This window comes from Caenorhabditis elegans, chromosome II (assembly GCF_000002985.6).
Source record: "Caenorhabditis elegans chromosome II".
Classification (NCBI taxonomy): domain Eukaryota; kingdom Metazoa; phylum Nematoda; class Chromadorea; order Rhabditida; family Rhabditidae; genus Caenorhabditis; species Caenorhabditis elegans.
In genome coordinates, this window is record NC_003280.10 from 10,714,484 (window position 1) to 10,742,104 (window position 27,621).

Genomic DNA, 27,621 nt, shown 5'->3' on the forward strand with positions numbered 1-27,621 from the left:
TGAGAATTTACGATTTTTCCGCCGAAAAAAAGAGTTGCTTCTAAATTTTCTTCATTGATTTTTCATATTTGTTCGATTAAAAAGGTTTTAATTTGGAATTAAAAAACAAACATAAATAGTCTTAGTGTGAAAACTTTTTAAAAAACGAGATTTTGCAATTACAGTAATCTTTAAAGGCGCACGTATATTTCTGATTAAAAAAAAATGTATCTTGTCGAGACCGTGTACCGTATTTTTTGTAGAAAAAGTCGAATTATTTGCTTATGTTAAAAGCAAATTAACATATTTTTAAAAAAATATATTAATTTAAAAAAAACGTTGCAACCGATGAAATCACGTGTAGCTCTATATTAAAGTTTTGGAAAAACTGTCTATATAAATCGCGTTAAATTTAAAAAATTCAGTTTGTAAATTAATCAATACTTCATCATGCTGCTTCCACAGCCAAAGTCAACGGCCAAAAAGCCAAAAGGAGAGGCAAAGTCACTGTAAGTTAGCGCAAAATTAATTCGTTGAAAATATTAAATTATTACAGAGTTGCAAGAGAAAGGAAATCACAACCTCAGGATTCTGCACTGATGGAAGTTCCGGCGAAACGAGAAATGCCGAAGAAAGAGGTGAAGAAAATTAGATCGGTTCATAAAGTGGTTAGTTTTTTTTCGAATCCATATTACTGTAATTGTTAAAATTCTAAATTTCAGGAGAGTGTAACCAAAACGAAATCAGCAAAACTCCGACGCAAGAAAAGCTACTCTTTATCATCAGATAATGAGTCAAAATACAAGAAGAGCATCAGCCCGGCGGCATCGGAAGAAGCATCGATTGAAAAGAAGAAAGAAGAGATGACTTCAAAGCTGCCAGAGAAAAGTGTCGCCATGAAAACTGCGAACAGTCCAAAGACTTTTAATATGGAGTTGGCGAAGAAGTTCTTCGAGATGAGAATGAAGGAGAGCCAAAGGACTAGCAGAATGGCGACTAAAAGTGATTCGGTAAATTTAAAAAAAATGTTCGTCGAAAATATTAACATTTCAGAGTCTTGAAACAATGCCAGAGTCGAGCCACAACAGCGGACAATCTTCCAAATCTCGAAAAAGCCAACGCACGCGAGGAAAGTCGACGCCACTGGACCGCAACATCTTCAAAGAGAACGGTGAACCTGTTTGGGTGGTCCCGGATCGTAAGCCCGGCGAGCTGGTGATGAATGAGCATGGAGAAATGGTCAAGTATCCTGAGTTGATGGCTGCGTTAGAAGAAGATGGATTGGAGATGGAAGATGGTAAAGGATGGTTTCAAAAGATGTCCTCGTATTTGATGGGAGAGTTGGATCAAGGAAGAATCGACAATAAGGCAGCATCGAAGGATATCAACCCATTTGCATCGATGGAAACTTTGGAAGAAAGGACGGATTTGTATTTTAGCAGGGAGACCGTTATCTACAATACGACTGACTCGATCTTCAATTTGTGCCACAGTTAGTTGCTTTACTAATTTCAAAAACAAAAAATTATATTTTTCAGATGCAATTGAACGTTTCTCCCAACAAAACAACGAGGATACAATCCGCAAAAGTGTCCCACCATCGAGAGAACCGGGGTCAAAGATGATGACCGTGTCAAAGGATGAGGAAGAGAAGACTGCCATTGTTACTTCGATACGTTTCGATGCTCGAGCATACAGGATCAGTTATGATGTATGTTATCTAAAACTATTCAACTCCCAATATCTTATGCATTTCAGCGTCGTCGTCCAGTTCACTCAATTCAGAAGTTTCGCAAAAAGTACCAAAAGCAGTTGAAAAAGTCTCAGGAAGAGAAGAAGGACGACACGAAAACGGCTAAGAATGAAGGCGATTGAAGGCGAGCGATGGAGATGATTTTGTTTAAAGAAAGATTATGAAATTGAACATAATTCACTGTTTCTCTATGTGATTTGTATAAAAATTCCATTTGGTTTAATAAAGTGATTTCTGGAGTATTCTTGATGCATTGTTTTTTTAAGATTCAGAGACTAGAACTTATAGAAGCTCTTAGTACTTTTTAGTTGAATTGTAACATCAATTTTCGATTCCCGCAATTTGCCGGTTTGTCGATTTGCCGGAAATTTTCATTTTAGGCAAATTGCCGGTTTGCCGAATTGCCGTTTGCCGGAAATGTTTAGAGGGATTTTTTATAAGACGGAAACACTTAAAACTGTGTTTTTTTTTGAAAAAATTTTCCAGTTTTTTTCGAGATTATTTGATAGAATTTGCTTACTTTTCAAAATAGATGTAGGAACATTCATAGGATGCGTACAATTTTGCCATCTGAAATTGAAATTCTGAAATTTCCAAAAAAATTAGTGCGAAACCACAGTTTGCAGAAAATTTTCGGCAAATTGCATTCTTTCCGGCAAATTGCCCTTTTCCGGCAATTTGGGCAAATCGGCAATTTGCCGGTTTGCCGGATATTTCAATTCCGGTACTTTGCCGATTTGCCGATTTGCCCTAAATTTCAATGATTTTTCCTAATTCAGTCTAATTTCTTATCTTTCAGAATATATCTCACTTTCATTCGCAATTGTTTCAATCAAATTAATTCGTTTGTTTATTCTTGTTGTTTGACCAAAACTCATGACTCTTTGTTTTTCCAGTTGTCCGACATAAAAGCGGAAAAACCTTCCAAAAGCCTCTCCCGCAACTTTCACAAATTCCCATTCTAGGTGAGTGTTTCTCTCGTTTTCTCCTACAACTCCATCTGTTTTCTTGTGTTTCCGCGCGGGACCCTGTCCCATATCTATAATAAAAGTGTGTCAGTCCCCATGGGGCCACCCGTTGTCGCCTCGGGTTATGAAAAAAAAGAGTCAGTGAATTGAAGGGGGAGAGAGAGAGAAAGGAAGAAGATAACCTCCTTTTTCGGGTTGAGCAGAGCCCTCTGAACAAGGAGAAGAATCCCATTTGGAAACACAGCGACGACCCAACTACAATTCTAGATCCATTACGAGAAGAAGAAGAAGACATCGTCGTAGAAGAGCAACTAAATGTTTTTTCTTCTCACTTCTCGAATCGTCTCACATCTTCATTATCCGAGTCTTCATCGTCCCGAGTGACTTGTCTTCAAAATCTCGGGTTCTTCTGATGTTCCCATCTCGTTCCATATTCCTGATTCTTTTCTTGCCAGTTCTGATATTCGTTGCGGAGGCTGTGGAGAATGAGTTTCATGTCAATCATTGTGTGCTAAGGTGTAAGGATAATCATATGATGGAGGTAAGGAAAATTAAACTCTTATAGTAATAGGTATGCTTTAAGTTTTAAAATTTTTGGTCATGAAAAGCTAAATTATTAAAATTTAGAACCTTTTGTATATTAAAGTTGGTGCAAAAATGACCAATTATCGTAGTATCAGAAAATTCTAAAAACTTTCATATTGTGATTGAATGGCTAAAGTTCTATGTTCTAATATGCAGCATTGATCAAGATTTCTCAAAAAGCAAAATTATTAGAAATTCGGTGATTTACCAAAACTGACAAAAACTCTGAAACATCTGTAAACTTTTGGCGTATAAAGTACACACAATTTTTTAGTAATGGCTTAACGCAATTTTACTGTCTATGCCATGGCTGTGCGGCAACCGGACCATACATTTTTCCAAAACGCTCAAAAATATAATTTTAGCAAAAAAAAACTTTGAAACCTGGTTGCCGATTGCCGAAAATCTCGGTTGCCGCACAGCCATGGTTCATACGCTTATCTCGAAACTGCCGACCTAACCGGAATGCTCAAATCATAAAAAACTTCTTTCTAAAAGGTTTTGCCTGGGAGTTTTCCAAAAAATTTTATATTTCCTTTTTTCTAATGAAAACACTTCATCTTGCAAAAAACATTTAGAAAATTTCTAAACTAACATTTTTAAATTAATAACTTTTCAACCAGATGGACAACGAATGGTCTCACGATTTCACTCTTCCACTTTTAAATCTTCTCAAAACGACTGGCAACGAGACGGCCGCTTTCATAAAGGCCAAGGCTATTTGCACGTATGTTTTCACTTTCGAATACCCCGTTTTGTCCCATATCCGTTTGATGTCTCCGGGGACGTGTTCCGAACAAGTGCAGAGGGTTAGATGATGATGCTCTATGAAATGGGTTATGAGGTGACGAAATTGGTGGTGGTGGAGAATTGGCAAATGGATTCACGATAATGATATTCGTACAGCAATTTAGTTGCACATTACCCAGAATTGGGGTTTTACAACTTAAAAATGTTCTAAAAAAGACAACTAGTGATTGAGATTTTGGAAGCTTTTAAATGTTTCAAGTTGACCTAGTTTTTCTACTTTCCAGAAGCAATCGCTTTCTAGAGATCTGTGTCAGAAAATGCAATACATCACAAGAGGCTTCAATCATTTTGGCCGGTATTCGATCTTGGCACGATGCTTGTAATAATTTGGAAGGTTAGTTTTAACATTTTTCAATGTAACTATAATGGGGAAAATCCGACTAGACCATTTAAAAACCTGAAATTCCTCCACGTTTCCCTGGAGCTTTAAAAAATACCATTTCATTTTCAGAGGTCCGTGCACAATTCCCGTGTTGGAAGGAGAATGGTGAGCGGCTCTCAAGTGTGTGCAGAGATCAAACAGTTCGATTGGAAATGGATATGCAAAAGTTTGCCCGAAATCAGACTCAAGAGAATATTGAAACGATTTGCATGTAAGTCCCGAACAGAAATTGTTTTTTTCTAAATTGGAAAATATTTCAGCGACTTTGAGCATTTTTCCCATTGCTTTATTCAGGAGCACGGGAAGTATTGCGGCTATCGAAGTGAAGTGGTATTGATTTTAAATTTTCTTTAAATTTATGCAGTTTTAGGCAATTTTTTGCCGACTTTCCAAATTCATCTAAACTAATTTTATTTTGTTCCAGATAACTGCTAGAATGTTCGAAAATAATCGGGAGGCAATGTTCAAAATGCTGAAAATTCGTTGGAATACGCTACCAGCTTCATGTAAGTACAATCAATTGCGAAGAGACACCTCATCAAGTGACCGGTACAATAATAACAATGCTGCATCGATCACCATATCGATTATTCTTTTGCTTCTTCCGTTTGTGTTTTGAATTGTTTCTTCTTATCAAGTTATTGTGAATAAATGAGCATTTTTTTCCTTTTATGAGATTTATAAAGTTTTGAACACGGACTATGAGAGTACATTTTTTTATATGAGAGATGTGATGTATATGGGGTTGTCATGTAGGCAAGTATGGAAGGCATGTATAGGTTTTTTGCGAGTCTCCCACTACTCGCCAGTTACTGCCTATTGTAGGCATGCAAAGCGGGTCGGCCGACACGTAGGCAGGCATGTAATCAGGCAGGTAGGCAGTTGTCTAAACCCCACATTGAGGGACTTCTCTTATATTTTGGAAACAATTCCAGCTACTGCTGCGTGGCGGGAAAAAGAAAAGACTCGAGTCTATATATTCACCGGTAGTTTGAAAACTTGTTTGAAATAAGACTAAATTCTCATTACCATGCCGAATACGAGAATGGAGCATCAATTAGGCAGGTGTTCCGGTGCTTTCTCATTTTCTAATCCTCCCGTGACCCCCTTTCTCACTAAACGGAAAGGTTTCCCGCATACAAGCGTGCTAATCAATCCCTCTTTACTTCTTCCTTCCCCATTTCGCCCGTCCTCACATGGTTGCTCATGGCAACCACATGCAAAGTACCCCCCTCCTCTTCGTTTTGAAATCTCTATTTCTCTCATACGTACTTCATGCTAACCTGACGTCTCCAAGGAATTGCAGTGATTATAAAAAATGTGAGTATCTCTTTTCATCCTTTTTTACTTTCCATGGACTAGATTTTGCATCTTCTTTCTAGGTTATCGAAATGTTGTTAGGAGTCTTATTTTAATTGATGAAAAACGGCATAGGGAGAGATAATATTGAGACTTAAAGTGTTGAAACCTCTTATAATAATAATACAAAATTCCAGGGTATCCGCAAGGTATCCTATTGAAAAATGGAGCCGCCCACAGCTGGAAGACCACTTTCACAATGTTGTTGAAGAGCTCAACAAGGCACAAAAGAAGGTTAAAGAGCAGGAGAAACAGATTACAACGTGAGTAAATGTATTCAATTTGTTCCGAATAGAACTTTTACGTAGGCACAAAAATGCCTGTATGTCTTGAAAAAAATACCTACGTCTAATTTGTGTGAATGCGTATTCTAACTGCAAATTGACATTCGATTTTATTTTATTTTCAACTCATATTTCGTATTAAAATAGGTGGAAAATGGAGATTGCTTCAAATTTTTCAAAAACCTTTAGATTCCGTAAATTTGGCAACTTGCAGAAACTTGATTGAAATTTTCCAAAACCTGAAAATATGAAGTTGGTCTGTTTCGATATTAACGTAACTGCTCACTCCATCTTTAATCTGAAGTTTTCGGAAACATCCATCCACAGTAACCATCCTTTGTTCCAGATTCAATAGCAGATTTCGCCGAAGTATGTTGGAACGAAAAAGCCAAAATGAGAAAGTAGTGGAACGTTCGAAATATGACGATGTGGTGAAAGAAAATCAGATTCTTGATATGAAACTGAAAGCAGCCAAACAACAACTTTTGATCTACACAGCACCATCCGCAAGAGCTACAACTGCGTCAATGATGACTGGAAGATCAACTTTTCGTCAGCCACCATCAACATTTCGACAACGACCTCCATTAACTGCTGGAACTACTGGATCTATTGATCGGCCAGGTTCCGCTCCGGTGGCAAGAAAGTGAGATTTTGAATAATTTCTTAGACTGTAAATGTTCTTAAAAATAATAAAACTTAATGCAATGCTGTTTTCTTTTCAGAAAATCTGATGGAGGTGAAAAACTGCAACTTGCTACGGATGAGAAGCTCGCGATTGTCAGATTGAATCGAACTCTCAAGAATAAAAATGACGAAATTACAGAGTTAAAATATACAATTGAAAAATTGAGACAGGTATGCCTACATTCCAATTTCGTTTTTTATTGATTTTATATCTATAACTTTCAGCTAAAATCATCTGTAAATCAGTCATCTCCTCCAACTCGACTGTCTACATCATCATCCTCCAAATCATCTTCCTCCAACAACAATAATGACGGTGAAGGAAAAGACTCAGAACTTGAAGAAATGTCAGAAATGAGTGATGACGAGTCGGGAAGATCCACGCCAGTTATTGAAGAGAAGAAAAAGCCGAGAAGAAAATCTAGAAAATCATCACATCAAGAACCATCGAAAAACCCGATACCACCACCTCGTATCCCAGATCAAACTGAAAAAGTGCTGTTGGATAAGCTGAAAGTGGCTGAGAATGACTTGGCTATGCTGCAAGAGGAATGTGATTTAGTGAAAAAAGCGAACGAGCGGCTCGTGCATCAGTAAGTTTTTATCAATTCGGATATTATTAAAATCCCTTACCAAATTCAAAAATTGTTCAAAAAATACTATGGCATCATTTTTGACAAGTACTTTAGTTTTTAAATTTACACCACTGTAAACCCAATCACGAGTTTGTCAATTGACAACTTTTTCTTGTTAAAGCCAAGGCAAAGGTGATGTTTTCAAATGAAAATGGTTTTATTAAAAAAGTATTTTTGTGAAAATCGTAATAAACACATTTTCACATAATGGACGATATATTTTTGTCAATATTAACCATGCTAGTTTTATTGATTATATGCTTTCTTCCAGATCCCTATCAAAATCTACGGAGTACGGAGCACGGGAAAGTATAGAAGAAAAGAAAAAGATTGTTGAGCTAGAGGAGCTTCTTAAAGAGACTGAGAAAAGAATCAAGGAAAGTGAACACAGACGTCGTGAAGATCAGAAGAAGTTTGAAGCTATGAGATTGCATTATAAAAATAAATACGATGCTGCGAAGAAGACAGAGAAGAAACTTTCGGTAGTGGCGAAGAATTCTAAAGTTGAGGAGGAAAGGATAGAAGAGGAAAAGTAAGTTTTTCTGGTTTTTTTTTAAATGAAAACTGATTTGTGTGAGAAGCTTTTCCAACATTGTTCATGTTTGTAGCATATTTCTGCGAGCACTTGAAAAAGCAAATTGTAAATTTTACCAATTTTATTGGGAGTATTAAATAATTAAATGAAAAATAAATACAAAAATAAAAGTCACCGAAGGAAATACATGTGAAACCGATACAAAAAATATTAGGAAGTGATTAGATAGAGTTGGACTTGCGGAGGTACAGTGGAACACGAGATGAGCTGGCTGTCTTTTCGGTTGTGGTGTTCTTCTCATTGACATATTCTGGCATGTAGAATGGGTTTAAGACGAGCTTGGCTGGAGCAGGAGAAGAAAGCTTGAGTATCCAGCAGATGAAGACACGTATTCCGGGTCATATAACGAATTGGCAACCAGCTGAATTGGGCTTGAAGAACCGGAAGATGGGCCAGAAGAATTGCTGGAAACTCCAGAGTCTTGGTATCCATCAGAAGCGTAGTTACAGTAGGCTTCGGAATAGTGTTCCTCCATTGCCATTTGTTGGCGGAACACATCTTGGCAAAACATCATGAAATCTGCCATTTTCCGAGCATGCTCATCAAGACATGATTTCTGATGAACATTGAGCCGTTTGTTCCGTGGAAAGAATTGGAATCGACCCGCATGGCAATAGTAGAAGTATACAGGAATAGAAGTGTAGTCCATTTTCAGAAGACGACTGAAGTAAGCAAAGAAAAGTAGAGCTAGAGAGCAAACCGACTGGAAGATATAACCAGAATGAATTATATTTTTCTTCCGGTTAACCCAATGGTATGGTACGGTTAACCACACCCCTCGATTTTCGCGTTCCAGAGAGACACACCCTCCCTTACAGTCATCGTCTCCCTTTCCTATAAAGATGTGGAGCTAGAGGAGGTGGGGGATGGTTGTAAATCAAGCACTAATCATGGGAGAGGGAAAAGGGTCGTGAGAATCAAAAACAATTGGGATTTACAATGCTGTTTGTGACTAGGAAATCTAGAACCAAAAATGATATAATATAATTGAATCTGAAGATAGTACGCAAAAATAGATTGCATACAAAGTTATTAATAGAACCGGCCGTAATAAGGCTTAAAAAGTACACACTAGATAATGTTACGTTGAAAAAATCAAATGTTTTTCAAAATTAAACATTTTCAAAAATACTTTCTCTTATTCACAGGGGCTTTTAAATTTCGCCAAGTTCCGGTAATTTACATCTAGTAAAAGTTCCAAAATTTGACAACGATAGAAACAAAAATTGATGTAATAGATTGAAACAACTATCAATTGCTTTTTTGAGAAAAATGAAAAAACTAGTCGAGATATTCAATTTACAGGATCTCTCACTCCCCACCTCCAATGACATTTGAGCCAATTCGAAAACGGCATTCACAGAGTGAAATAAGTCGAATGCGAAGAGCTGACGATGATCTTCTTCAAAAATTATATAAAGAAGTTGCTGATATTCTACATTCTCATGATGTTGGAATCGCTGAAATTAATACTCTTGGAGCTAGTGAAAATAGTCTTGCAAGATGGCAAAAACTGTATTCTGAGCTGTACGAAGAACTCGAGAAAGTCAGAAATATGTTGTTGATTCAATATGATATCAATCAAAAACAAATGAAAGAGGTGAAAATTGTCAATAATTTTTAAAAGTATTTTTAACAAAGCAATTTCCAGATAAAACTGCTCAAAGATGAACTAGACAGGTTGAAGACAGTCAGCGCAGAAATACTTTCAAAATCACGGGAGGAAGTTGAAGAGAGGCAAAAGAAGATATTCATGCTTGAGGAGCAAATAAGAACAATAGCATATTCAGGACAACAGCCTGTTAAGCTATTGGCAAATCAGGTAATAACTTCTAGAACATTTTAAAAGTTGGTTGAACATTTTGGCACTATAGGAGCGGTTTTAAACAGTTTCGATATTCCACCTCAAAACTTTCAAGAGTGTTTTTATGTCAGAGTAACTGTGGTAAACTTTGTTCTGTATGTGCATGGATATACATTTTGGACAGAAGTTGTTATAAAAATTATTAGAGGAAAATATTTAAAAAAAAACCTACTAAAAATATAACTTGTTATTCAGATTAACATTCCAACACCTCGAGTAAACACGGATTTATCAGTAAAACTAATAAATGTGAAGCCATCTCCATCTCTCACGTCCAAGTTTTTCTTCTCTTTGGAATTCTTTGACTTCCAATTAGAAACCACTCCGATAATGGATGCAAAGCAACACAATATGGATTTCACAACGGTCTATGATGTCTTGGTTTCAAATCTTTTGATTCATTATTTGCAAACGGTAAGTTACATTTCATATTTTGTAAAAATGTTTGAAACATGAAGAAGTGTATTAATTAGAAAAAAAATTCGGTATTCAAACTTTCCAAAAAATTTCTTTAGAACTTGAATAATCTGAAGCCAATTTTTTTTAAACGAATTACTCCAATTCCCTTACAAAAAATGCAATAATTTAATTTTCAGAACGGAATAGTCATCGAAATGTACCGACCGGCAAGTGACTGCTACAAGCTTTTAGCCGCTGCCACAATCTCCCTTATTCCCTTGTTTGAGGACAGTGTTCTTCGAAAATTCTGCTCCGAAATTATGCTGAAATCCGTGGATACTGGCGTCGAAATGTGCACGTTGAGATACGAAATTGAAGTTTCACAACCGATTTCTGATAGCTTTAAGAAATTCAAGGTGAGATTGGTTTTTGGAATTCTGTACCTGTTGTATAAATTCTGTAAAACGTTGACTTGTTTTCCTTTGCCGCTTATAAATCTGTTGGCATATGTTCTAGACAAAAAATTTCTAACTGACTAATTATTTGTTATCTCCTGTTCTATTGTATTGTAGTCAATTATTTCCTGACATCGTTAAAATGAACCGAGATTTATAGTGAAGTAGTGAGGTGCAATACCAATAGAGGAAGCACTGTATTTCTTTTTTTATGAACTTATTATTTCTACTCCATTCCAATATTGTTATTCTATAGTTCATCGCAAATTCCCAGAGCCTCCCTTCCACTTCCTGCAGAGTCTATCATGTGTTCTTTCTCCCACGATTGTTGCTGGATTTACAACCATCCCCCACCTCTTCTACCTCCACCTTAAGAGAGACGATGACTGTAAGGGAGGGTGTGTCTTTCTGGAACGCGCAAATCGAGGGGTGTGGCTTACCGTACCTTACCATTGGGTAAACCGGAACAAATATCATTCATTCTGGTTTTATCTTCCAGTCAGTTTGCTCTCTAGCTCTCCTTTCGCTAGTTTCTACAGTCGTCTTCTAAAAATGGACTACACTTCTATTCCTGTATATTTCTACTATTGCCATGCCAGTCGGTTCCAATTCTTTCCACGGAACAAACGGCTCAATGTTCATCAGAAATCTTGTCTTGATGAGCATGCTCGAAAAATGGCAGATTTCATGATGCTTCGCCAAGATGAGTTCCGGCAGCAAATGGCAATGGAGGAATACTATTCCGAAGACAACTGCAACTACGATTCTGATGGATGCCAATCAGACTCTGGAGTGTCCAGCAATTTTTCATCGTCTGGCTCATCTTCCGGTTCTCCGAGCCCAATTCAATCGGTTGTCAATCCGTTCTATGACCCAGAATTCGTGTCTTCATCTGCTGGATCTTCAAAGCTTTCTTCTCCTGCTCCAAAAAATCTTGTCCCAAATCCATTCTACATGCCAGAATATGTCAAGGAGAAGAAGACCACAACCGAAAAGTCAGCCATCTCATCTCGTATTCCACTGTACCTCCGCAAGTCCAACTCTGTCTAATCATTTCTTAATATTTTTGTACCGGTTTCAATATTATTTTCTTCTGTGACTATTTTTTGTATTTGTTGTCTTTCATAATGTTTCTAATAAAAATTGGTAAGATTAAAGACTTTTATGAGAAATACTAATGAGGGAGAGTACATAATATTTAAATATCATATATTCTCAACATAAACCAATATAATTTTTTAAAAACATTTTCAGAAAAGCGAAATGGCTCGAAATATGCTCCCACTGCAACTTGAAAATGAGGATACAGAAGACACTAATTTCGACCCACTGACAATTATGGTGAACCGAGTTGTCGGACTGGATACTTTCGGAAAAGATCCATCAACTGAATTCTGTATCGTCGACGAGTTTTTGTCCTTCTCTCCGTATTTCACCGATTTTTCAACAAGTTCTGAAATAAGATCTAAACGGGATTGCTACATCCCAAAGATTGATATCGCAAGGAATTTGTTTGCAACTTCCGTGAGTTTTTTTTTAAGTTTCTGATTCAGGAGCTATAACTATAACCAGGGATTTCGGCAATTTTTTGCGAACACATTAAAAAACATCTGAAATTTTTATAACTGTGAATTATAAAAAATTGTTTGATTTTAAAGAAACCCATTCAATTTCCAGAGTATCTCCTTCTTCCTAATCGAGAATATTCCAAGACAGGACGGTGTCATTGCCACTTTACACCTTCCACTTCATCCACTTTGCAAGCTCGGTGGATCTATAAAAGGAACATTCCCAATGCTTGACACCGATGGGAGACCAAGCTCTGTATCGCTGGATCTTTGTCTAATTTGGAAACACGAAATCCCATCATTCTTCTTGAAACATGAACCAAAAGAACCACTGAAAGAAGTTAAGGATACTCCGATCCTTCCTCAACCGGTCAGGCGAACATCCAAAGAGTTTGTGGTGACGCCTGTTAAAGAAGCTGAACTTCATGATGCTGAGCCAACTTCCATGCCTCCAAAAGCTCCAGAGCCCACAACTGCACCGCTCAGAAGGTTGTCAACAGATTCATCAGATACATCATTCTCTCATAGCTCAAAAGATCTGTTTAGCCCTCCAACAAATGTAAGAATATTTATCAGCATTTATTTGAAGCCACATTTCTATTTTAGCCCCAAACCTACGACTACGAGATACCCGCAGTTACACCTGCGCTTGTTGATTCCGATGGAGAAGAAGAAGCTGATAGAATTGTATTCGATGATGATGATGACGAGTAATTTTTAATTAATATAGTTATTAAAGCATTTTTTTAATTTCAGAATAGAGTCGGTGTCAGCAGTATCATCCCAGAGAGATCCCGAGCCTCTAGAAGTTCCAGAGCGACAAGTAGAAAACCTTCCTTCTCCGGAGGATACACCAAGACCATCAGACCCCTTGAAACCAAATGGTACTAACGAGAGTAAGGAGTCTACACCAGTGACACAACGATCTGTTGATAAGACGGATGACGTGGCACCTGTAGATCCAGAGTTAGAACCAGAATCAGGGCCAGAACCAGAGCCGGTGGTGGAATCAGAGCCTAACGAGGTAGCTGAAACCGAGGAAGATAGAAAAAGAGAGTTAAAAACCGAAGAGCTCAAGAGCCTTCTTGGAGCTCTCCCTCCAATTGCAAAACCCAGGAATATACCGGTTGGACCAATTGCGTTGACTGAGCAACCAGAAGCTACCAGGCAACAAGGTTCAACAGGAAGAATTTTATTCACAGATCCGTTGCATTTTTCAGTTCCACGTGAGTTGATGATTTCAAATAATTTTTATAGCTTTTCATGTTTTGACACAAATGTTATAACGTGTTCAAAGTCGAATTCTAGTTATTTTATTACTGCATATTAAATAGAAGCCGCAAACCCTCGAATAGAAATTTCTTTTCCACATCCCTATTTTTGAATTTCAGCATCTGAATCCTCGTCAACTTCATCACCACGTCGCGCCGAAAAAGCACCTGTTCCACTGCCGGATTATGAAGGGCATAGTTTGATCAAAGTGCGAAAACCGTTGTCACCAACCGACAAAGATGTACTGGAACCGAATATGAAAGTTTCAATACAATTGGAAACATTTGAACTTGTTCCCGGATCAAGTCTGACTCCATTGACAAGAGAAGAGACGACGTTTTTCGTTGATTGGGTATTTTTGGATTTTACGAATGAGCAGTCGAAGAGTACGATATTTGATTTTCCGAGAAGACCACAAGAAATGGTGGATATTCGATATACAAAAGGTATTAGTTTTTTGAGATTTTTTATGGGAAGTATAAAATACTTATCTGCTTGATATCTATGGCCCCAGTTCAATTCAAAGGTATTGAAACAATTCTTTAAGCAGAAATATAGAACATTCAATTTTAAATATTTTAGCACTTACATTTTTGTGACAATTTTTTGAGATATGAACGTCTAAAGTTGGAGGACCTAGTTTTTGAACATGGTGCATCAAGAGCTCAACTTCAAGAGCTCATATCTCAGAGCTTGACTGAAACATTATTAATTTTTTTAATGTTCATTGAAATGTGGCGATTCAGAGGATGAAAAAATAAAATTCAAAAATTCTTCTAAAATGTTTGGTTTTTTTTTTGAAGTACGTTTAGAAAATAACTTAAATGCCACTCTCTAAAGTTAACCCCGATAATCTCAATTATTCAGAATACACCCTGACGCGTGGTCAACTTTCTCTTCTCGATCAATGGATCCGTGCTAGCATCAAATTTGAGTTAACCATCATCAAGATCAGTCCAGGCGACGAAGAGGAGCTCGGCTTCGGAAGTTTGATTTTAGTGCCAAACAACACACAGAACAAATCGTTTGTAATTGATGGTTAGTCATTTGTCGTAAGTATCTCATTCTTATAATTGAATTCAAATTCAGTTTACGATCGGAGTGGAATTGTGCAAGCCGAGATGACATTGACATTGCATTTCTCAAGAGCATTAATTGAACAATTGACCTGAGAAAATTGAAAAATACGGTTTAAATAATTTGTTAGATTATATTTTCAACAAATTAATAAATATTTTGGTTAAAAAAAAACTTGTTCAGTATCGTGAATTGTGGTTGCTGGAGAGCAAACTAAGCAATATTCTATACTCTTTTTTAACATCGTTTGAAAAATTGGTGAAAAATGAAATTTGCATTTTCAAACTTGACGTCCTACTTACAGCACAAAAAACGCTTAGGTAACTATCATATCTTGGCAAAATAATTACGATTTTAAAATGTTGCCGACGGAAAAATGTATTTTGAATTTTTAGTGATTTGTTAGTTGACTTTTTTTGAATCCTCTTACCGAAATGGAATAGATCCTCAAGAGGATAAAACCTCATATACATAAACTCGAAAAATAATCGGCCTATAACGTAATTGGCTCTGACTTTCAATTCACATAAAAATGTATCTAAACCTAATTCAGCAATGCTATTTTGTCTCCAAAATTGCATGTCTTTGTGTGACGCAATAGCAAAAAAAGCTTAGCTCATTTTTGTGCATTAAATGTGCTACAAAATCAAAAAAAAATCATTTATTCAATAAATTTAATCAGTTTTATTTATCAGTGTTTTTTCAGTGTCAATATGTTTTATATGGTATATCACTATAAAAATATACTTTCAGAATGGATCTTCGAACATTTGCTCTTGAGCTTTTGGTTCATTTGAAACTGCCGTATTTTCAATCTCGCTTTGTTTTTCCTGAAAATGCCAATATCAAATTAACAAATGTATGATATCAACTAATAACATACCGCCACCCTCTTCTTCTTCCTTTCCGAAATCTCGATATGTTGATGTGGAGCCAAGGCTTTTGTTGTTTGTGCACTCTTCTGTTTTGCTCTTTCCAATTCAAATGAGTCAGTCATTTGACTAATTACTGTGTTTAAGAACTTCTTCCAGACGTCTGTGATTTGAGATGTGGTGTAGTTTTGAGCAAATCGCACTTTTTTGTTCTCTTTTCCTTCTGATGATGGAAGCTCCTAAAATCATATTTGTTGGGTGAAAAGGTTTTTTGTTTTACGAGGGGAGATTATGAACTTTTTTAGAAAAAAAAACCAATTTAATTTAAACAATCTTATTTCGAATAGGTATCTACAAGAATTTATAGGAAGAGGATCACAAAGAACTAAAAAATCCGATCTGAAGTAACATTTAAAAATACTTATTTGAAAATATTATTCTAATTTTTTGAAAAAACCCGCAACTATTTTGCCCAACTGGATCAAAAATTGCACCTTTTTTAAAAAGAAAAACAAACATTTTTTTGAAAACAGCTCAAGTAATTTCCTCGCTCACAAACATCCTAATCTACGTTCGGGAAAATTTTCAAAATGCTTCTCGACCGCAAAATTTCTTTTTCGAATTATATAGATTTTTTCAGAAATCAAGCTCAATTAATTCCTTTATTAGAAAATAATTTGATTGAGTTGTACTCCAAATAAACCTTCCAACAAATCAATTAGTTGAACTTTCAAACTAGCTTGACCTAACTGATCCCACAATCTCACCTGTTCACCCGTCAGAAATGGAATTAATCGCTCGATAAATACATTTATAACAATTTCGAAATAGTTCTTCTCCATCTGGTTCTGATTTTGTTCCAAGAAACTGAAAAATCATCAAATGGCATTGGACTATATAATCATACAAAGTGACGGCATTTGCACCTGCGCACTTACCCTTGTCTGACATGACTTCTTCCCGTTTTTCGTACCAATTGCCATGCACCCGTCAGATTTTCAGACGTGCCAAGCATTGACGTGAGCTGGAATAATAAATTTGAGTTCAAAAAATACTCTTAAAAATGTAGTTTAGACAGCTAACCTGCTCCATGAACTCATAGAATCTTAGAATATGCCCTCCGAATTTCGGCATTTTCAGCATCGCGGCTCGCGGAGCCCGATCCACGCCAAACACTTTCTTGAGGTCCGGTTCAATATCATTGACAATATCTAAGAATATAAGACCAACAATATCCTTCGGATCATCTAGCCTTTGCCAAGTTTCACGTAACAGAGTACGGTCTTTTTTATTGAGGGCTAAGTCAAATGGATTTTCAGATTCGTTTCCGACCCAAGATGCTCCGACTTGCTGGAAAATAATTTTTTAAAATGTTCTGTGCGTCTTTAAAGAGTACTGTAGTTCTCTATTCTTATGTACTGTTTTTTTGAAAAGAATGTAAAAAATCCAAAAATTTTTGAGAAATGTTCATCTTCCGAATCAAGCTCAAAACTCACGGTTTTTTTCTTTTTCGGTGCACATAATGTGGCACCCATTGAAAATATATAGATTTATAACGATACTTGTTTTATTAAAAATCTTAAGCACAACTTCTCATCACCTCAATCAGGAAATGTTCTGAAAATTTGAAATTGAAAGACTCTGAAAAAGGAGAAGGAGTGAGTAAACATGAAGAAGACAAATTGAATAAGCCTCAATTATGACGTGGCAATGGAATGATGATTGGATTTTTTGTGTGTTGAAGTAGTCATAAAACGGAAGACGGCTGATTTTTTATGGGATGACGGGGAACAGAGCAACATAAATTCGCGTTCACAAGGCTGAAAACTAATTTGAATTTTGGCTTAAATTGTGGAAATGGCCAGTTAGATCTTGGAAATCAAATAAATCCTAACTGAAAATTTAGCCATATTCATTGTGGAAAAAATTAGATTTTTTAGGGTTAATAATTTTGTTTTGAAAAGATCTCAAACTTTTCCTATGACCCAAAGCATAATAAAAAACTGTAGATTTTGAGAAATCTTTTAAATCTAATTTGCCTTGTTTAAAATGCTTCCAAGCAGTATAATTTTTGTGGGGACCTATTAAAATGAGCTTTTTTGAAAATCCTAATTTTCGATGAAACATTTAAAAAAATCGAAACTTTTCCTTGTCAGCTTAACACTTAAATTTGTCAAAATCTGAGACTAGACTTGAGTTTTCTCGGGGATCTTTTCCGAAAGAAAAGACGCATATCAAAAATCAGTGTTCTTCTTCCCAAAAACTTATAGAAAGTATGAATATAACCAAATGATTGCTTTAAAAAAGTGAGAAGAAGGCAGAAGAGGGAAAAATACGAAGAAGTGGGATAAACAAAGTGACAAAAAACTGCGAAATTATAGTAGAGAGTTCTGACAAGAAATAATAAGGGAAGAGAAGGAAGTAGGTGAACTATTGGTTTTTCGAATGTTAATGTTATAAATGTATTTATACGTAGGCTGTTTTATTACTTGTTAGAAGCTTGAACTCAAGATCCGGCGGGAAAAGTGTAACAGGTGCACGTAAAAGTTCAGTGGATCAAAGATTTCTGGAACGGGACAAAATTTGTGGAGTTTGAATTCAAGTTATTTTGGAACATAGTTTGCTGGTGGGGCAGATTTATAAACGGCAGTAGCAATTCATGGTCTACCGGCTTCCTAGTTTCTGGTTATTTTCTCAAATTTTTGATTTTTGCCCATTTAATTTTTTTAAACATTTTCACTTCAAATTTTGTTAAACCACGGTATTTTAAGTCCACAATTGAATTTTTAAAGAATTTATCAGAAATGTTGGTTAATCTCCAAAATCGTTCTCCGCTCTCAAAAACCAAAGTGGACGTTTGCCTCCAAAAAAATGGAGAAAAAATGAAATTGCGATTTTTGGGTTGAAATTTATATTTTTTAAAAGCTGAGAACATGTTATACACGAATACTATGTCCATTTTGACACCCAGAATATCTGAAAATATCTAAAAATTGAAGCATGAATATTTTCAGAAATTTCCAGTTAATTTGTAAAAATCGGAAATATTAAAACTGCAGATTTCATGAACAAAAATAGTCTGAAATTTGTATAGAAAACAATTCAATCTTTCAAATTCAAGCACCCGCATTGCAGAAAATAATCAATTCTCATGCTCAACTAGATAGTTTTGCTATAGTTTTTGATCAGAAATTTGATTGTTTTCACTTTGCTTGCCGCTCTCCAAATTCCAAAAGTTCTGACTTCCAAGAAAAATTGAAAAAGAAAAAAAAAGAGAAATATTTAATTTTCCAGGAATTTTTTTTGTTGATTTTTTGAAAACGAGAATTGAAACAAGTATGGAAGAAAAATAGGCATAATCTTACTTGAAACTCAAAAATTTTCCTCTAGGTTACACCTAATTAAAACCTGTTCCTTCTGATATAACAGAAACCTTAACAAAACGTGAAAAAGTGGTGAAAAAAACATGGAAATGAGTGTGTTGTGTTAGGTAGCAGGCAGCTACTGCTCGCGAGCAAGAGCTCTCGACCCGAATAATAATTATAAATCACATTTTCTCCTTACTCGCCATTTTCGGTAGAAAATATATAAGGAATGGTGAAATGTAATAAGGGAGAAGTGAGTGTGTAGGTAGGAAGGAAAAGTGATCTTGGTTCTTTCTGGAGTTGGGGGGGGGGGGGGTGGGTTTTCAGGTAATGAAAGTTTATGTACCTGCTTGGAAAACCAGGCTTTTATACTACTGGGTTTCAGTAAGGTTACTGTAGAAACGATTAGAAACGCGGCAAACGATTTTTTCCGGCAAATCGGCAAATTGGCAAGAATTAAAATTTCCGGCAAGTCGACAAACCGGCAATTTGTCGATTTGCCTAATTTGTCAACAAACAAATTTACCAAACGGCAATTGCCGCCGGCCCTTGTCCAATAGCCGTTGAACTTCAAAATGTTTCTAAGTATTAAAAACAAAACTCTTTAGGATCACTATAATAAACACTACCTATAAACACTACCTAGCCAAGCATTACAACTTGAATATTAGTTTCAGAATACACTGAATTTTGAATCAGAAGTCCTTACTAGACGGTTCCTCAGAGATTTCCGATTAAGCTGTGATTCACATTAGTATTACAATTCAAGTATGCAAAGTTTTGATACTCTTGTTATTACTCAGAAAAATAAGAGAGGAAGCATTCATTTCCATCGGAATTTACCCGGAAACCGTAGGTGTCTGGAGTCTGGAAATTGAGTTGACAGAAAGTATTGTCACTAAAGTTTTAGTACCTTCCCGTGAGTGTAATTAATAAAACGAAATTGCATTATATTTTTCAATTGAGAGTACTTGGAACGGATGTGATCTGGGGGAGAATGAGCAGAAAACATGCCCCGCAATTTTGAATTGCAATAAAATATGCAGTTTCCGATCAATAAAACATCAATGATTTTTTAATTTCAAAAACGCGGAACAAAAATATGGAATTAACCTTTTGAATTTGAATTCCAAAAAAAAATCCGAAACTTTGTGTGAAGATCACATGGGGATTATTTCTAATCTTGATCTCAGGGATCCCCATTTGAAAATTTATAACGAAAGAAAAAAGTCGCTGCTAACCCGAATGAGGATTACAAGCACTTGCATTTGAATAGGTACAATTAAAGTATAAGAAGAAAAAGTGAGCTCTGAGCTCTCATTCTGAGTGTGCTCCGTTTCGGTCGGCTGAACTCATGAACATGGAAATTTGCTGATATTTTTTTTGGTTGAGCAACAGTGAGCAAGCGACAAAGGTGAGTCAACGCTCAAGTAGCTAATTGAGTTTTTAATCAGTGTCACGGGTTAGAGCAACAGAGAGAGAGAGTGAAAACGTTGGAGAACAGGTGGAATTCATTTTCCGATATTTTTCAGCTTTTATGTGGTAAGTTGAGTTAGGATAAGGTGATCAGGTATTGAAGTGAGTAAAATAATCAAAGAACTTTTTTTGACATGGAAGAGGGAATGGTTGTTGGAAGTTTTTTTTATCCCAAAACTGTTTAATATTTTCAGAAGTTTTTTTTAACTTTTAGTCATCCGCATTTTTCCGAAAATGTTTTGAATTTTAAGCCTAAAATTATAAGTTTTCAATTATCAAAAATAATTGGAAAATGTGAAGGTGTGGTGATCACTTATAACAGCAGATTAGATACAAACTCTGGCTTGGAATGTTTGAAAGAAGGATTTTGAATTGCAACCATTATAAAAATGAAAACATTGAAATTATAGAAAAGAGCTTAAAATAAGAATAGATTTAAATTTCCAATAATTTTGTGAAAAGTCTTCAACACTTTGCCCAGTTATTTTTACTGTAAGGGAGATTCTAAAGTACTGCCAAGAAGTTGCGAATTTCACTATTCGTTTTTTTTTGAATTTATCAGGGTACTGTATAAAACTGTCAGAAGCTTTTAGACGATAAATTTTGGTAAGAAGTTGCAAAAGTAGTTGCAACCAAATATTGAGATAAACCCGAGTCGGCATCACTTTTGTAAGTTTATGACATTACTCATCCACATTCTTTCTGATAGTAACTGGGAAACTTTTAAGAAATTATTTACAGGATATTTTCTACTTATTTGAAATGAAAATTCGTGACTTTTGCGCTAACCAGACCTGGTCTGGGAGAACCGATTTTTCTAAAACCATCCTATCTGAATTATGACAAATATAATTGCTCTACCAGAACCCCAGTTTATACTTTATTCAAACTTAATTTATACTTATCAATTGGCATTTTCGCCGATTCAATTTCAAACAAGTTTGGCTAAAAGAGAGCAAGATGACAGAAGTATGTGAGTTTGATGTGGGCAGAGGAACAGGTGATTTTTTGAAAAAAGAGGAAAGATGGAAATAGAAAATGCCGTACGAAAAAAGTTAATTCACATTCTTCGTTTTTCGGAAATCCAAAACCTGAATTACATTCACACGGAGGCTCGTTTCTTTCGGTGTCTTCTGCTTCTGACAACACAGAGTCTCCTTGACAACGATTCGTGGCTCAAATGGAGTGAGAATTCGAAGAAAAGGTAGTAGAAGGGAATAGAAAGAGGAAAGGGATTCAGAAAAAATTGTTCGAAGAATTGTTCTGTCTTAAATTAACGGGGGAAAACAGGATCTGTTTACACGCTACAATGAGAAGTTTTGTAGAATTATGTACATTCTGAAAGCAATAGAAATACAATTTTGAAATCAAGTGCTCGTGAAAAAGGAATATTCCAGATTAAATACAAATACAAAAATAAAAATCTAAAGTATTCAAGTCAGGGAATTTTCGTACAAAACATGACAGTCCAATTTTTTCCTGGGAAGGAATAACAACATTTAAAGAGCGAATTGAAAATGAGAAAAATAATTGAAATTTTTTAGAAAAAGACTTTAAAAAAAGTGTGGTGCGTCAGAAAATCTTCAGATCAATTTCCCAAAAACCGAACTTAGGTACAAGAAAAAGCTAGAAAAAAAGGGTTAAAATTCAGCTATGTGCAATTTTTTTTTGAATTTTGGCAACTTTCAAAATTATCATACATTTTTTAAAAAGGAGTCAAATTTATATTTTGTGAAAAATTCGATTTTTTGCCGAATAAAAATTCTGAATGATTTTTTTTCCATGACACATCTAGTTTCAAACAATGTTAGCTTGTCTGATCTTCTTTTTTGAAATGAGACATATTTTTACGCATGTTAACCTCGAAATTATTAAAACTTTAAAAAAAGGAGCGGAAATGATTTTTCAAACTCCGCACAAGGTAAGATATAAGGCACAAACCAGTCGGAACTACAAAATTAACAAATTTTATATGGAAGAAAATTTTAACTTTTTGTTTTTATTTTTAACGTTTGACAGATAATATTTGCGAAAATCTGGTTAGAACAGAATTTTGGTAGCAGCTGACATTTTCTTAGATTATATTTCACTAATTTTAAATATATATTTGCAATTATTTACTGATTGTGAGAACTTTCAAGTTGATTTAGAACAAGTAAAAAAAATTAAGAACTTCTAGACTGTAGGCATGCAAGTTTTTTAACGTCATTCTTACTCATCTCAGTTTGGAAACCCCTTCTCTGATCATACTAAATAATTTATTTGAGATTGTTAGCAACAAAAAAGTCCCTAAAGTGATGACTATTGTGATTCATAATTATATAAATGTTCAATATATCACGCGTTACCCTATGATCTCATGAAAATGATCAGAGGGTAAATATGATTTATTCAAAAACAATGAAATATAATGTTAATTGGAGAGGTAAAGTTTGAGCCGGGAAGGTATAAATATAAAGTTGAGAGTAATCATTTTCTGATGAAAGATTTTTACTATCAGTTTGGACCATAACTTTCTACGGATTCCAGAACAATGCGACGAATCACTTGCTGCTTTCCGGTAATTAATCGTTTTGTGGAAAAATAATTATTGAACATTAGGATTATTATTCAAAAATACTGCCCCTTTGCTTGACAATTTTTGAAACAATTTTCAAGTATAAAACATATAAAACATCCTAAAGAGCTTATGAAACATATTTAATAATACTACAGATAAAAATTCACCGAAGACAACCACCTAGTCCACCATCAACTATCACATTGAGCAGTTATGAGTACAGTTCACTCGCTGTCGGAATCATTTCCGATTTGAAAGAAGAGGGTTGTGATACATTACTTGTCAAGCTTCAGAAGGTTTTCATCAACACTTCCATTATACTTTCATAGATTTTTCTCAGGATGCCAATCGGAAAATCGGAATGGGAGTCGGGGTAAGAGATCGTGGAATCCTCATAACCACTGTAGTACCTGGATCGGTTGCCGCTGAGAAATTGAAAGTTGGAGATCGTATTTTGGCGGTCAATGGACGTCCAATTTTGGATCAGGTAAGAATGATACAACAAATAGGAGACACAATAAAATTATCCAAAAACTGACTGAAATTGAAAAAATTTTCTAAGGGGGAAATTTGTGCAAGATGCGAGCAAGACTAACTAGTTTATATTTATAACAAACATTTAGATATCCGATATCTATATTTGTCACTTACTTCAGCGCTCGGTGGTGAAATCGGTCAAAGCATCTGGTCAACGACTGTATCTTCAAATCGCCCGTCCTCACAAGGTACATAAATAATGGTCCCTATATTTTAATTATTGCGCTACGAACAGTTTCTTTTTATCTTCTAATTATTTGAAATCGTATATTTCTTCCCAAAAATTATTTTCCAAAAGGCTAATTTCAGCAAAAAGCCTCAACCAACCTCATCAACTTTTTTTGGCATTACCAAAGTTTCTAAAATTTGTTGAAGTTTGCTGCAAGAAATTGATAAGATACAATAATTATTTCCCCAACGAACCCTTTATCTGTACCAAAATTCAAATCTCGCATTGTAACGGAATGCACTTACTTACTGTTGTAGATTTTATCCGTCAAAAAATCTATTTTGCTAGCAATTTCACCTCCTCACACACGCTATAACATTTTTTTTCCTGACTAACCTCAACAGTTTTATTGTAACGATCTTAAAAAATTATTGAACTTCCTGGTGGGAGGTTACTCGACTAATTGGAATATTTATGAAATATTAAAAAAAAACAATAAACACAAGAAAAACAGTTTATTATATACTATTCATGCGTGGGAAATTATCCAAAAATAAAACAATGAAAGATCCAAAATAAGGACTAAAAGATAGAACACTAAACTTAAGGAAATAATATCACCGCATACTTTGCAAATGGGTGTAAAACGACTAGATATTCAGCATGTTTGGAACGAATTGAATAGTTTTCAAAAAAAAAAACGGTAAAACTTCAAAAAGAAAAACATTTCAAAAAAGTACCCTGCAGAGTTTGACAGAAGAGGCGAGACATAATTGACTGCCTACAAAATGCATAAAATTGCTCGCCTATATTTCAAAAAAAAAAATTCAAAAAAAATTAAGAAAAAAATATGGAAACCTGAGTTGTGTTGAAAGTTGGGGGAGAGGATTCGAATCAAGAAAAAAACAAGGAAATAATTTTAAGGGGGAAGCGGTACGAATAACATTGAGCACTTTTGAAGGTAGGAATGCTAGAATATTATTAGAAGTTCGTCAGAAAATGAACGACGAATATGAAGGGAAAGAGTGTAAAACCCGGAAATCGAAACGAATTGAGTGTTTGATCACCTACAAGACTAAAATATCACGTATGTTGTAACAGGGAGAAGTGTGTGAGAGAGGGTCTACAGTACTAGTCTTTTCATTGTTGAGGGATACTGTGTGGACGGGCAATTTGAAGATACAGCCGTTGACCGGAGGCTTTGACAAATGTCACCGCGGAGAGCTGAAAATATTTGAAAGTTATTATTTTGAAAGTTATAATTTTTGTTTCTGGAAATTTTAAAGGTAGCGCCAAAAAATCATCATAGTAAAACGTTTGTTAGAAAAACTTTCATTGAAGTCAAAAAATGACAATTACTAAGATTTTGCCACTTAAAAAAATGCCCTCATTTCACAAAGTATTTTACGCAGCTCCGTATCACACCACCATGCTGTGGATCGCCACTCAGCCAATTTAACAAATTAGAACTAGCAGGGCTCAAGCTTGTCCCAATCTTTACTAATTTTCCAAATACAAATCTTACCTGATCAGAAACTGGAAGCGCATTGACCGCTAAAATCCGATCTCCAACTTTCAATTTCTCAGCGGCAGCTGATCCAGGTTGTAGAGAAGTTACCAAAATTCCTCGTGATCTCTTTCCAATTCCCATGCCAAGTTGCTGATCAACAACCTAAAGAATACTTGAAATGGTATATTTTGAAGATGTCAATGAATACCTTTTTGAGCTCGACGAGCAACGTATCGCTGCCTTCTTCTTTCAGGTCATGAATAATATCAATTGCAAGTGAATTGTTGTTATTGCTGCTCGAGGTAGTGGTTGTTGGTGTACGTGGTTGTTCTTCTTCTTGTACACTCATCTGAAATATTAACTTGAAACAATTTGCGCAAAAACTTAAAATCATAGTTCTCGTCTTGCAGTAAGTAGAAACATAACAAACACATACATATTTTATGAGGTAGAAAATTTCAAAAATCTTTCAAAGAAATACTTACAAAGTCACAACCCGAAGAAGGTTCTTCCGTGACCGGTGACAATCCAGCTGGTTCTTGTTGAGTCTCACAACCTTCGGGAGACGTATGAGTGATAATTGGTCTCATTGGAGGTGCCGGTGGTGGAACATCGTTCCTCTCCTCCCTTGCACTTGTCGGACCTGGAATCGGCTCCACCACAACATTCGGCTCAGGTACTGATGTTGCAGGCGCTGATGTTACTGTCACACTTGCAGAAGTACTTGGCGTGGCGGCTGGACTGGATACAGCGACAGCCACGGGTCTAACGGGGTCATTATTATTTTCTGTTGTCTGAACAAAGATCCTCGATTAGAAATCAATTTTGGGAAACATGGGGTTGCCAAAGATAAAAGTGCTGGTGCCACGTGGTGTATTGTGGTGCAAAAATTGAAGATAAAATCAATAAAAATCATCCTGTTAGTATGGAGACCAGCACTTTGTCTATGGCGTTCGTAAGGTGTTTTTTGAGGTAAGCACGTGCAGAATCGGCCCGATAATCAAATGAAAAATAAAAATTTGAAAATTTAAAAATCGATGACGAATAAATAAAAATTGGTTGGTTAGAAGTTGTGTTGCACATCCAGTTTCATTTTTAAAGGAAAATTTTCGAATTTACAAGCTCAATGTGACTTTCAAGATAAATTGCGCTTAAAAAAATAATTCTTTAGAATTAAAAGTTCATGCGACTTGCTAGAGTTACGGTTATTTTTAGGTGTAAGTTTTTTCTAGGTTTGAGCTTTTAAAAAACCAGGAAAAAACCTAAAGGTTTTCTACAAACAATTAAAATAATCGAAAATGATAATATGATCTACATGCGCCTATTTTTACATAGAATCTATATCAGAAATTAGGGAAAAATAGGAGAATTGAAAAATGAAAACTGAATGTACTGAATGAGAATGCAACTAGGTGAAATAAATAAAATAAAAATCGGTGAAAATTGGTTGCTATGGCCTGCCATTCGACACTGTGCTTACCTTTCTACCAACCCTTGGAGTCGTCGCCGATTTTGCTAGCGCCTGTGTTGCAGCGTGAACTCGATTTGCTGTTTCTGTGATCTTCCAACGGCCGAGCTGAAGATATTTTTTGGATTAGTCAGGGGATTTCGATGTGAGTTTTATGAGAGCAGTAGTATAATAATTTAGGGTTTTGAAGAGTTTCCTCGAAAATTCTTCAAGCCGGTTTTGATTATCAGAGCCAAAAAAAGTCATAATTTTTTTTAATAAAAATTTTTAAGCTATGAACTTTTGGACAGATTTAAAGTTAAAAAAAAAGTCTTTTTTATTCTGGTATAAAAAGGTGAACGTCCAAATTTTTTTCCAATTAAATAAACTAACACATCTACTCACCTTTAAATGCACTTTACCAGTAATCGTCTTAAGCATCGCCGCAACATCTTCTTGCATACATCCCCTCACATCTTTCCCATTGACTTCAAGAATTTGATCTCCAGTCATGAGACGTCCATCAGACTCCGCTAGTCCTCCCTTCACAATTTCACTGACATATACACCCGGTTCATTCTTTCTCCCGACAATTGAAATTCCGAGGCCTCTTCCTGTTTTCTTCACCAAATCAATTTCAAAAATGTTATAGATTTGAGTTGGATCCAGTAACGACAGCTGAAGATTCACATCTCGATATATTAACAGCCGAACTTTTGGCGGTGTCCTTCTCAAATATGCGATCGACTGGTCATGTGTGACACCTCGTAACGATGTTCCATTCACTTCTAGAACCTGATCTCCAGGCTTGAGCCGGCCGTCATGAGCAGCTGCTCCATCGGAATATACTTCGTGAATGACTACTGTACCAAGTACAGTATCTGCTCCACCGACAATCGACAGGCCTAGACCTTTTCCATCTTTATCGATTTCGATCATCGTTTCCCGTCCATTCTCGATTGCTTGAGTACGTTCTTGGGAAAACGACTTCTTTCGGCTTAATTCTGAAAAAA

At 35.7% G+C, this 27,621-nt stretch overlaps 7 protein-coding genes and 3 non-coding genes across 20 annotated transcripts in view; 5 read left to right on the forward strand and 5 right to left on the reverse strand.

Moving 5' to 3' along the window:
- The first annotated feature begins 399 nt into the window (after positions 1-399).
- On the forward strand, positions 400-1,974 carry C09G5.7 (uncharacterized protein). The gene is made up of 6 exons (NM_063911.2): positions 400-488; positions 536-647; positions 702-989; positions 1,033-1,471; positions 1,518-1,690; positions 1,738-1,974. Exons 1-6 carry the CDS (start codon positions 430-432, stop codon positions 1,852-1,854), a joined length of 1,188 nt encoding a protein of 395 aa, NP_496312.1. The 5' UTR covers positions 400-429; the 3' UTR covers positions 1,855-1,974.
- Positions 1,975-2,761: 787 nt separating this feature from the next.
- C09G5.10 lies at positions 2,762-2,846 on the forward strand. Its single transcript, NR_051617.1, has one exon. It is a non-coding gene; the product is annotated as an Unclassified non-coding RNA C09G5.10 (non-coding RNA).
- On the reverse strand, positions 2,762-2,846 carry C09G5.12. The gene has a single exon (NR_051618.1). It is a non-coding gene; the product is annotated as an Unclassified non-coding RNA C09G5.12 (non-coding RNA).
- Positions 2,847-2,940: 94 nt separating this feature from the next.
- C09G5.13 (DUF19 domain-containing protein) lies at positions 2,941-5,142 on the forward strand. The gene is made up of 6 exons (NM_001267330.3): positions 2,941-3,241; positions 3,909-4,012; positions 4,320-4,429; positions 4,547-4,688; positions 4,738-4,807; positions 4,902-5,142. The coding sequence occupies exons 1-6, from the start codon at positions 3,113-3,115 to the stop codon at positions 5,094-5,096; spliced, it is 750 nt and encodes a 249-aa protein (NP_001254259.1). The 5' UTR covers positions 2,941-3,112; the 3' UTR covers positions 5,097-5,142.
- Positions 3,992-4,130, reverse strand: C09G5.11. Its single transcript, NR_051619.1, has one exon. It is a non-coding gene; the product is annotated as an Unclassified non-coding RNA C09G5.11 (non-coding RNA).
- A 605-nt stretch (positions 5,143-5,747) lies between the features above and the next one.
- Positions 5,748-14,846, forward strand: mks-5 (Protein fantom; the record flags this gene model as incomplete). 3 transcript variants are annotated; one of them, NM_001267331.3, is made up of 17 exons in its annotated part: positions 5,748-5,797; positions 5,974-6,099; positions 6,467-6,766; positions 6,846-6,978; positions 7,033-7,400; positions 7,714-7,974; positions 9,343-9,637; positions 9,689-9,859; positions 10,097-10,315; positions 10,498-10,716; positions 12,010-12,279; positions 12,433-12,882; positions 12,930-13,033; positions 13,080-13,549; positions 13,715-14,041; positions 14,463-14,633; positions 14,685-14,846. In NM_001267331.3, coding segments are annotated over 17 exons (3,969 nt in total). The 3 variants fall into 3 exon arrangements, 2 of the variants coding, with proteins under 2 accessions (NP_001254260.1, NP_001254261.1); NM_001267332.3 differs by lacking the exons at positions 5,748-5,797; positions 5,974-6,099; positions 6,467-6,766; positions 6,846-6,978 and having other exon boundaries at positions 7,162-7,400; positions 14,685-14,767; NR_051620.1 differs by lacking the exons at positions 5,748-5,797; positions 5,974-6,099; positions 6,467-6,766; ... (10 more) ...; positions 13,080-13,549; positions 13,715-14,041 and having other exon boundaries at positions 14,685-14,767.
- C09G5.14 (C2H2-type domain-containing protein) lies at positions 8,306-8,686 on the reverse strand (the record flags this gene model as incomplete). The annotated part of the gene is made up of 1 exon (NM_001356888.3): positions 8,306-8,686. The coding sequence occupies one exon, from the start codon at positions 8,684-8,686 to the stop codon at positions 8,306-8,308; it is 381 nt and encodes a 126-aa protein (NP_001343739.1).
- Positions 14,847-15,320: 474 nt separating the features above from the next.
- glb-12 (GLOBIN domain-containing protein) lies at positions 15,321-17,169 on the reverse strand. Its single transcript, NM_063913.2, has 6 exons — positions 17,041-17,169; positions 16,628-16,894; positions 16,483-16,568; positions 16,312-16,411; positions 15,556-15,783; positions 15,321-15,502 (listed from the first exon to the last, which is right to left on the reverse strand). The coding sequence occupies exons 1-6, from the start codon at positions 17,077-17,079 to the stop codon at positions 15,422-15,424; spliced, it is 801 nt and encodes a 266-aa protein (NP_496314.1). The 5' UTR covers positions 17,080-17,169; the 3' UTR covers positions 15,321-15,421.
- A 5,706-nt stretch (positions 17,170-22,875) lies between these two features.
- On the forward strand, positions 22,876-24,145 carry C52A11.3 (PDZ domain-containing protein C52A11.3). Its single transcript, NM_063914.4, has 4 exons — positions 22,876-22,945; positions 23,101-23,241; positions 23,286-23,432; positions 23,602-24,145. The coding sequence occupies exons 1-4, from the start codon at positions 22,919-22,921 to the stop codon at positions 23,680-23,682; spliced, it is 396 nt and encodes a 131-aa protein (NP_496315.2). The 5' UTR covers positions 22,876-22,918; the 3' UTR covers positions 23,683-24,145.
- Positions 24,146-24,151: 6 nt separating this feature from the next.
- Positions 24,152-27,621, reverse strand: part of mpz-1 (PDZ domain-containing protein) — a gene marked incomplete at both ends in the record, with an annotated part of 39,492 nt that continues 36,022 nt past the window's right edge. For 6 of the 9 annotated variants that reach the window (NM_001377853.2, NM_001129127.4, NM_001083157.4 and 3 more), the window contains 6 exons: positions 24,792-24,875; positions 25,177-25,323; positions 25,370-25,510; positions 25,647-25,955; positions 26,654-26,737; positions 27,014-27,612. In NM_001377853.2, the coding sequence (NP_001364655.1) occupies positions 24,792-24,875; positions 25,177-25,323; positions 25,370-25,510; positions 25,647-25,955; positions 26,654-26,737; positions 27,014-27,612 (1,364 nt within the window). Of the gene's footprint in view, positions 24,876-25,176; positions 25,324-25,369; positions 25,511-25,646; positions 25,956-26,641; positions 26,738-27,013; positions 27,613-27,621 lie in introns of all 9 variants that reach the window. The other 3 variants (NM_001026867.4, NM_001377854.2, NM_001129129.4) reach the window with 3 other exon arrangements.